Source organism: Lolium rigidum, chromosome 1 (assembly GCF_022539505.1).
Source record: "Lolium rigidum isolate FL_2022 chromosome 1, APGP_CSIRO_Lrig_0.1, whole genome shotgun sequence".
NCBI classification, from domain to species: domain Eukaryota; kingdom Viridiplantae; phylum Streptophyta; class Magnoliopsida; order Poales; family Poaceae; genus Lolium; species Lolium rigidum.
In genome coordinates this window covers 328462980-328473067 of record NC_061508.1, presented here as the reverse complement: position 1 = coordinate 328473067, position 10088 = coordinate 328462980, and the positions used below count along the sequence as shown (strand labels likewise).

At 46.4% G+C, this 10088-nt stretch overlaps 1 protein-coding gene across 1 annotated transcript; it reads right to left on the bottom strand.

Moving 5' to 3' along the window:
• Nucleotides 1–173: 173 nt before the first annotated feature.
• Nucleotides 174–2030, bottom strand: LOC124699456 (the record flags this gene model as incomplete). Its single annotated transcript, XM_047231756.1, is given in 6 exon segments — nucleotides 174–305; nucleotides 375–470; nucleotides 572–764; nucleotides 1268–1349; nucleotides 1496–1815; nucleotides 1989–2030. Coding segments are annotated over 5 exon segments (744 nt in total). The 5' UTR covers nucleotides 1810–1815; nucleotides 1989–2030.
• Nucleotides 2031–10088: the final 8058 nt, after the last annotated feature.

The following is a 10088-nucleotide window of genomic DNA, read 5'->3' as shown; positions in this document are numbered from 1 at the left end:
TTCCCGTAGTGATAGTAGGCAAGGCTTCTGATTTGGGAGGAGCGCTTATTGCAGCTAGTGTAGGTGGGCCAGATTGGGAAGTTTCACCTCCAATAAAGGCTGATAGTCTACACATCAAAGATTTAATAAGACAAAATTTAAAACTTCAAGCAATGATGCAACTGTAATAATACCTTCTGGTGACAGATCCTAGGGTTTCATTCCCCAGGGTAGGCAACCAAGCAGATAGGGAAGGTGAGGGCACAACTATGTCCATCCTACTTGCTGGCGTGGCACCCACATCCTCTTTAGTTGGGCCTGCTGTGCTACATGACAATACCATTAGACAGACAACATGACACAATAATGTTATACTACAGAGAAAACTATCTAACCTTCTTTGCACCCAAAAGCAAATCCGCCTTTGCATGGATGCAAAATGCCCATATGAGAAGGACATGCCTTACATGTATTGTCAACATCATCATCAGCTAAAGACAAATCAGTTATGAGTAATCACCAAATGTAAATCAGAATCATTCAGAAGAGACCAGCGAATTATTTCACTTAATGAATACAAACAAGGGCATACCAAGTGTAATGCATGCCGTCACATTGTATGTCTTCCCTCCAGTCATGTTGACCTCAAGAAAGAAATATTGTTGCACCCCTTTTGAAGGAAACTCTCTCTTACAGCCCACAAGATTGCAATGGTACCACATGCACTTCTTTGACATTATAGGAAATAGGGTCATATTGCTAGGAATCAAATCATACTCAGAAGCCTGATAAAAAGAAATTATTGATTAGTAAGAGACTACAAGATAAGCAATTAGATGTCATTTGGAGTTTCAAGCCAGAGGTCCAAAAGGTATCTTTTGAGTTGAGGTTTAAGTAAACCGCATTCTAAACATACCTTATCTAGAAAAAACACAAGGTATCTAACAAAACTTCCTGCCAAGCTTTAGACATGCAAAATGCATAGGAGCTACACATGAGACCTTAACCCAGCTTATTTTATCTATACATAGTTGCATGTTGTACAGTTTCGTGAACATGCTTTGCAGGCCAGGGAAGCTTCCAAGCCCCATTATTCTAAGCTGTATGATACCGTGTGGCAACATACTGTTAATGTGGAGGCGATCCTACAGGAACAGTTCCAGATTTCCAGTACACAGTTGGATATAAACATGAAATCGGTATTATTTTCATGCTCACTTTTGCAGTGGGTGTAACTATAAAAAATATAAATGATAATAAAATATCAATGAAGGAAGTAACTGATCACCATGTTATGAACTTTCCGATATTCCATAGCAGCATTCCAGAGGGCATTTTCTCTCTCGAGCACAATCTCTGTATCAACAGGCCTAGAACAAAAAAAAATTGGAAAATTACATTTAACCGTAATTAATCAGGCTAAGCTAAGAAAAATAGTTAAAACCCCACAAAGGTATACCATCAATGATTTACTCTAACAGAAAACTCCATTTGCATATTCAATCATAATACTTACTCATTTCCCCACTTGATTTCGTCACAGTTACTCTTGCGGTTGACCAAGTGGCGCACATCAATCTTGCAGTCCACGATTTCGATAAGCTGGCCCGTCCTCCTCAGGACTTCCATTCCTGATAGCATAATGTTGTGCCACTTCTCTTCCGCGGCTTCAATCTCTGCCCGTTCCTCCTCCTTGTCCCGCTTTTCTTTGTCCTCTTTGTATGGAAGGTATGGAGGAAGAGATGGCTTGGTGGGCGGGAGTGGCTTGGTTAGCACATCCACTGGCTCATCAAAAGTAGTTGTGGGCACAACTAGATCCTCCGATTCCATCGAATTCTACTCGGATCAGGACCTTGAGTGAAATTAGTAGATCCAAACCCGCAACTGTATGCCCCCAGGCAGGCAAACCAGAACTGAAATAGCACACCAGTTTAAGTCGCTAAAACTCTGCTGGTGGCAGGCTAATCCACGAAGAGAGAAACAGCGTGTGAAGAAGAAACCGGGATAACCTGCTATGTCGCGCGGGCGGCGGCGGAATCGTGCGACGGGAGCGTTTGGGGGCGGCAGCGGAATCGATCTTCGCGCGGGCAGCGGGGAGCTGTTCGCAAGAGGTTTGGGCTTGGCCACCTTGCCTCCCGACGGGGTTAATAAGAAGGGGTTAATCATAAGAAGGGTCGGAGTCGGATGCCGTCCGGGTCGGTTTCTGTACGAGAATGATTATTTCTGTACAAGACATAATCGTTCTGAAGTATGCATGTATGTGCATGCACTACACAACACAGGCCAGTAGTTCTAAGCACGATAAGAAATCATTCTCACCTCTCCTAAGCTCGTTTCTGAAACAGTTTATTTTAGCAAAACTCTAAGCGAAATTTGAGTCCAAATATACTACATCTAATGATGTCATCTGATGATGCAGCTAGAGACCTAGAAGGTTGCCCTTCAGGCACTGAAATCTAGGGATTGGCAATTGAAAGGAGCTTTTGATTATTTCTATAGCCAGCCACAATTCTGTGACCAATTTTCCGACATCAACAAAATTCATGATATAAGATCCATTGCTAGCTTAAGACTTAAAGTTGAGCACAAGATCCACCACGGCTCGCGGGCAGGTGTAGATCAGAAAAAGGTGAAAGCTTGAGCTTGGAGCTGACCTCGCGGACCTCGCCAGACCTTTGCTGCTCAAAGGATTGGATGGAGGTGGCTAGAGAAGGGGAGCAGAGTGTCCGTGAGTTTCTTTTCCCTGCCCATTGATGTCGAGTAAATGATAAAAAACCTATCACAATTGTACCAAAGGTGACACGGAACTACCAAATGTGTTTGTTTTGTCACATGACTACCACTATTGGGGCATGCTCGTGACGAAGAGCACTGATTTTTCAATTTACGCGTCTTAATACAGTTTCTGGCAGCTGGGACCCACTGTCAGATCCTACTTGGCAAAAACAAATGACCTATTTCTGCTAATTTTACAGAAAACCCCCTAACCTTCCTTTTCCAAACTCAATCAAGTCTCAGTCTCCTTCCCCTCTGACATAGGCATCCCAAATGGGCCTGCCGAAGATAGTACCTGGGGTTTACTGAAGGCCCAATACCCGAAGAATAAGAAGATTCGGGAGCCCAAGATATATTAAGGAAAGTTAGAGTTGTAATAGGAAGTGTTATTTGTAAATCTGGCGGGATGAGTTAGAAACCGTCCCGGACTCTGTAACTTGTACAAAACGAAACCCTCGGCTCCGCCTCCTATATAAAGGGGGAGTTGAGGGACGAAGAGGCAATCGAATCATTGTTACAAACCCTAGTTCTCATAATCGTCGAGTACTTTTCGGCTGAAACCTTCGAGATCTACTTGCCCTCTACTTCCAACTAAACCCTAGCCTACAATCCATAGGCATTGACAAGTTGATACCTTGTCAATTGGCGCCGACCGTGGGGACTAGAGGCGTAAGGATCTGATCTCGATGGCACGTTCAAGATCTTCGACATCGTCAACCGCAAGCAACACAATGGATCGAGGTAAACAGATCGCTGCTGGTCTTGTCGATTTTGTTCCTCACCCACCCTCCCGTTTGGATGCATATGCGTATCCGGGCGGAGCCCATGGAGATGACGTTCGGAAGGTTTCACTTTCGCGTCGAGAAGGAAGGATCGTATCGTGTCGAAATTCCGATTTCGTCGGGATCGTCGGCGGTCGATTCCGATTTTTCAAGCTATACATCGTCAACCGAGTCAGGAGAAGAAGAAACTTCGTCGACACGCTACGTCAACACCAGAGCAAGAGAGAAACTCGCCAAGATCTTCAGCGACATGTCGTTTGAGTCATCTCACGGACTCATATATAAGCGATGGCTCAAGCGATGTCGACGGCTACGACTTCATCGACAAATCTATCACAATGGGCAAGGTCTTCATCAATCTCAACGATGATGTCACCAAACCCAACATAGATGTGAGTACAAAGTATCATCAGATTTATGCCATTGAAGATCAAGAGGAAACATCTGAGGCTTTCGACGATCTGGGAAATCCATACGTCGATCCCTCCAATCTGCGACAAGGCCTGGGCAATAAATACGTCGGGCCGCGACCGCGAGACGCAGTTCAGCTTTCGCAAGCGGCGTGGGATAGAGCCGCCGAGCTATGAACGGTTCGAACCAATGGCCACCACAGCCACACCGTAAGAATTGCAAGCATATCAATATAGGCTCGCACGAGCCGCAAGAGAATTGGAAAAATAGACAGACTGAGTTAAACGGAAGAAAGGAAGCAGCTCTTCGCATCTAGCAGGAGGAGGGCAGATCTAAGTCGACAATCTAGAACTTCGGGTGATAGCCACAGGGAGGCGCGGAACAGAGCAAGATCAAGGTTGCAACATATACCCGAAGCAGAAAGAGAGCACTTGGTCCAAAACCTCGACATGTCCTTTATGTCGATAGATACAAGAGGAAACATCATCCCTAAGACTCCAGAGGCTGGGTATATGGCGACACATGCTTTTATCCTCGCATCTAAGCCACCTCCAGGTGATCCAAGGGAAACACTATACAATATGGCGGTAGCAGGAGTTGGAGCTATGGGAACAGCGTTTGTATCAACGCCTCCCGAAGGAGCGGCAAGGCAAAATAGTCCACGACCTGCAGCGACGAACGAGCGGCAGCACCTGAAGGACCAAGTGGAGTAAGAGACACAGCAGCACAAGCAAGGGTCGACAGAGCGCGGCAAAGCAGAAGGGATCATCGGCAATCTCCGGAGCTTAACGACGAAGATATGTGCGGCTTACCATGCTTCACGAGGAGAGTCCGAAAAACTCGAGTCCCCTCGAGATTCAAGTTACCCGATAATTTCAAGAAGTTCGACGGCCTTCAAGATCCGGAGGATTGGCTAGTTGATTATCTCGAGACAGCTGAAGCTCACAGAGGAACCAGGGCAACAGCCTATGCAAAGCATCCAGGTGCATTTGAGTGGAGCCGCACGATCTTGGATAAAGAAACTCACTCCAGGATCTATCGACAGCTGGGAAAGTTTCGAGGATGTGTTCGTCAAGAACTTCAGCATCCACGTGCAAAAACCTGCGTCGTTAGAGGAGTTGAGAGCATGTCGACAAAAGCCAGATGAGCCAATGAGAAAGTACATCCAAAGGTGGAATATCATCAAAAACTCGGCAGAAAATATATCTGACGAGCGAGCAATAGATGCGTTTGTCGCAGGAATCAGGCGTGGAGATTTTGTTGAGGACTTGGGAAGGACCAATCCAAAGACAGTATCCGCGTTAATGGAGATAGCAAACAGATGGGCAGATGGAGAAGACGCTGTCCACAACAAACGGCACAGGTCGCCGCAGGAGGACCGTGGTCGAAACTATCAACCGAGGCGACGATTCCTCGGCAGCACCCGAACTATGACGCTCCAGGGCAAATTTCGGCAGGTTTTCGGCAAACACAGGAGGAAGCAACAGAGATGATTATCGTAGAAGCAATGAACAGCGAGGTGATAACAGGGATGATTCTCGCAACAACAGTAAAATAGCGGGCCTAGGTTCCCAAGGCCTTTCGTGTCCCCTGAAGAGATGATGAATGGGCCGTGTCAAATGCATTTTTTCCTCGACAAGAACGGTAAAAGACAGTCAGGGCACCTGCAGAAAGACTGTCGAAATTTTCAGGCACTGGTAAGGTATGCGGAGCACGCTAACGCGCGGGCAACACAGAGAAATCCTCGAGAACCCAGAAGCGAGATTCACTTGCCACCTCCTCCCGCGATTACAGACGACAATCGGCATCAGCTCGGAATAGCGGCAAGCACCTCCACCACCACCTTATGTTGATCCTAACTCCAACGGAGCGGTGTCGATGATTCGAAGGGAAGGCCGTCCAATAGAGCTCGAAAGTAATCTCACGACAGGTGTTTATGGCAGAAAAAATGCCTCCACCAACAGCTTGAGTATCTTAACCGGTCGGGACAAGATATTGGCTTCACCATAGCAGATCATCCGCAGCAAGTTCCTCGACCGGGCGGGGCCAGCACTTATTCCGCCGAGCAGCTATCGCGGGATTTGATGTCTCTCGAGTGTTCATAGACGGCGGTAGCAGCCTAAACCTTATGTATGCGGATACATTGAGGAAGATGAACATATCCTTAGCAAACTTGAAACCAACGGACACAAGGTTCCACGGCATCACACCGGAGAAACCAAGTTATCCATTGGGGAAGATCAATCTCGACGTTCAGCTTTGGGACCCGAGAAAATTATAGAATCGAGAGGCTGGAATTTGAAGTCGTGGATTTTCCGTCGCAATACCACGCTCTGTTGGGACGACCAGCATATGCTAGATTTATGGCGGTGCCACACTATACATACCTGTTGTGGAGGTTGCCTGGACCAAAGGGACCAATCACAGTCAAAGGAAGCTTTGCCTTAGCTGATAAGTGTGATAAGGATTTTCACCGGCTATCAGAAACTTTCGGGATGCAAGCTGAATATTTGGCGTCAAAAAGTATGACTGACTATGACGTGCTGCCAGACGTTGGAAGGCCAAATAAAGAATCAACTTTCAATACCGAGAAAAATTCTAAGGAGGTGCAGATTCACCCGACAGACTCGAAAAAGACGACATCTATCGCTAACGACATGGATATCGCATAGGAAAGCGCGCTCGTCGAGTTCCTCTGTGAGAACTGGAAAATCTTCGTATGGTGTCCAGCTGACATGCCAGGAGTACCCAGGGAACTTGCCGAGCACCACCTAAACTTGGATCCAATAGCGAGACCAATCAAACAACCTTTGCGGCATTTTTCGGAACCAAATCGCAAAGCTATGCTGTCAGAAATCAATCGACTACGAGAAGCTGGTTTTATCAAAGAGATATTCACAGAAGCCACATGGGTAGCAAATCCTGTGTTGGTGCCGAAGAAAAACACTAAGGTCCTTCGCATGTGCGTCGACTTTACGTGTCTCAATAAACATTGTCCAAAGGATCACTTTCCCCTCCCGAGGATCGATCAAATTATCGACTCCACGGCTGGATGTGAACGTCTTTCCTTCCTGGACGCATATTCTGGTTATAACCAGATCAGATTGAAAGAAGAAGATGAAGTAAAGACCGCGTTTATTACACCTTACGGCGTGTTTTGCTACAGAACAATGCCCTTTGGTCTAAAAAATGCGGGAGCAACATATCATAGGATGATGCAGAAGTGTTTGGCGACACAGATTGGGAAAAACGTACAAGTATACATCGACGATGTCGTCATAACGTCAAAAAGGGGACAACACTGATCGAGGATCTCAAGGAAACTTTTGACAACCTCGACAAATTCTGCCTGAAGTTAAACCCGACGAAGTGTTCTTTTGGCGTCCCAGCAGGAGAACTTCTGGGTTTTCTAGTCTCAACAAGAGGGATTGAAGCAAATCCCGATAAAATACAAGCTATCGTAACAATGAGAAAACCAACAAAGTTGAAAGAAATACAACAGCTAACTGGGCGAGTCGCAGCTTTGAGCAGATTCGTCGCCAGTGCCGGGAGAAAAAGCGTTACCATTCTATGCTCCGATAAAGCAAGGAGATAAATTCCAAGTGGAACGAAGAGGCCGACAGAGCTTCGAGGATTTGAAGCGCACAATCTCGACACCACCAATTTTGGTGGCGCCGAAGGAAAAGGAACCTCTCCTGCTGTATATCGCAGCCACGCCCCAAGTGGTGAGCACGGTGCTAGTTGTCGAAAGGGAGGAAGAAGGAAAACTCCACGGCGTGCAGAGGCCAAGCATACTTCGTTAGCGAAGTTTTATCGCCCTCAAAACAAAGGTACCCTCGCACCAAAAGCTAGCATATGGAGTGTTCACAACAGCACGAAAATTGCGCCACTATTTTTCGGCACACCCGATCATAGTGGTCAATGAAGCTCCCTTGTCAAATATACTAAACAATCCAGAAGCTACGGGTCGTGTCTCCCTTTGGGGAATAGAACTTTCCCTCGGGACATCACGTATGAAAAAAGAAAAGCAATCAAGTCGCAAGTTCTGCCGGACTTCATCGCAGAGTGGATGGAGTTGCAAAACACAGGACCTCCAGACTTGTCGAGAACCTAGACCATGAACTTTGATGGGTCCAAAAGACTAGAAGGAGCTAGCGCAGGAGTAGTACTCATATCACCTGAAGGCGACAAGTTGAAGTACATCCTTCGGATGACGTTCCCTAACGCATCTAACAATGAAGCAGTAATATGAAGCTCTCATACACGGGATGAAGATGGCGAAAGCTTGCGGTGCAACTCGATTAAAAATCTTTGGCGACTCACAATTGGTGGCTCAGCAAGTCATGAACCAATGTGACGCAGTCAATGATAGCATGATGGCATACAAGGAGGTGTACAACGAGCTCGAAAAGTTGTTTGATGGATGCGAAGTAAATCATATTAGCAGATTGAGCAACGACGAAGCCGACGTTCTTGCAAACATCGGATCGCAATGCCTTGCGGTTCCGCCAGGTGTATTTTGGGAAGAGATAACAGAGAGATCTACAAAATCGACAAAATCAAAAAAGAAGGAGAAGAAACCCTCGGGGGCTACCAAGGAAGAGCAAGAGGAAGAAGAAGACCGAGGACTCGGTCATGGTGATACAGGTACCATGGATGCGGACGTACATATCGTACATCCTCAGGAAAGAAATACCCGATGATCCCGTTGAGGCAAGGCGAGTAATTCGACGCTCCAAAGCTTTCACGGTGATCAAAGGAGAATTGTACAAGCGAAGTATTTCAGGCGTCCTGCAAAGGTGTGTCACACCCGAAGAAGGAAGAATAATTTTGAAGGATGTACACGAAGGAATATGTGGCCACCACGCAAGTAGTCGAGCTATTGCAGCCAAGGTATTTCGGGCAGGATTCTACTGGTTGACAGCAATCGAGGACGCCAAGGAAATAGTAAGAACTTGTGACGCGTGTCAAAGGTTTGCCGCAAAACCTCACTCTCCAGCAGCAGAACTAACACCAATACCATTGTCGTGGCCTTTTGCCCAATGGGGACTTGATATGGTGGGCAAGTTACACAAATCCTGGCCAGGAGGAAAGGAGTACATGCTAGTAGCTGTCGACAAATTTACAAAGTGGATAGAAGCGAAGCCGATAAATTCACCAGACGGAGCATCTGCAGTAAAATTCATAAAAGGCCTCGTCTTCAGATTTGGAGTGCCCCACAGCATTGTCACAGACAATGGCAGTAACTTCACATCCCACGAGTTTAAAGATTATTGCGAAGAAGTGGGTATAAAGTTACACTTTGCGTCAGTTGCGCACCCGCAGACCAACGGCCAAGTCGAGAAAGCTAATGGAATCATCTGCAAAGGCATTAAGAAACGCTTATTAGCGCCACTGGAGAAAGCTCGACACACCTGGCCAGAGGTGCTGCCCAGTGTATTATGGAGCATACGAACAACACCAAACACAGCAACACAGGAAACTCCGTTCTTCTTGGTTCATGGAGCAGAAGCAGTATTACCAATCGAGATAGAGCATGACTCTCCACGAGTCGTAGAATACGATGAAGAGGTGTCGAGAAAAGCGCTAGAAGATGATGTCGATGCACTTGATGAAGCTAGAGATGAAGTACTGTCTCGGGTAACCAAATACCAACAGGACTTGAAGAATTACCACATTCGATGTTTGCGGCCAAGATCCTTTCAGGTGGGAGACCTAGTTCTTCAGCTCACGCAAAAAAGTCATGAAAAACTCGAGTCACCATGGCTAGGCCCTTACATTGTCACGGAAGTAATCGGAGGAGGAGCATACAGGATAAAGGACAAGAAGACAGGGTGGAGGAGCAAAACCCCTGGAACGTGGCGCAACTCAGGCGGTTCTACGCCTAGAGCTAAAATATAGTCCTTGTAAAACTTCAATGTACTGAAACGCCCGCGAGTTTTCAGACGCACTCTTTTCCTTTTTCGGGGCACCGAGTGGAGCCGGGAAAGGTTTTTAATGAGGCGGGCTCGCGGTGCTGCAATATAATAATGATAGTGTCAATATAACTTTTCTTTATCGACATGCTCAAAGTCTCTGACCTGACGAATTTCAATATAGTTCCTCGAAAAAGAAAAAGCTTTGCCTTGGTATTAAAATACC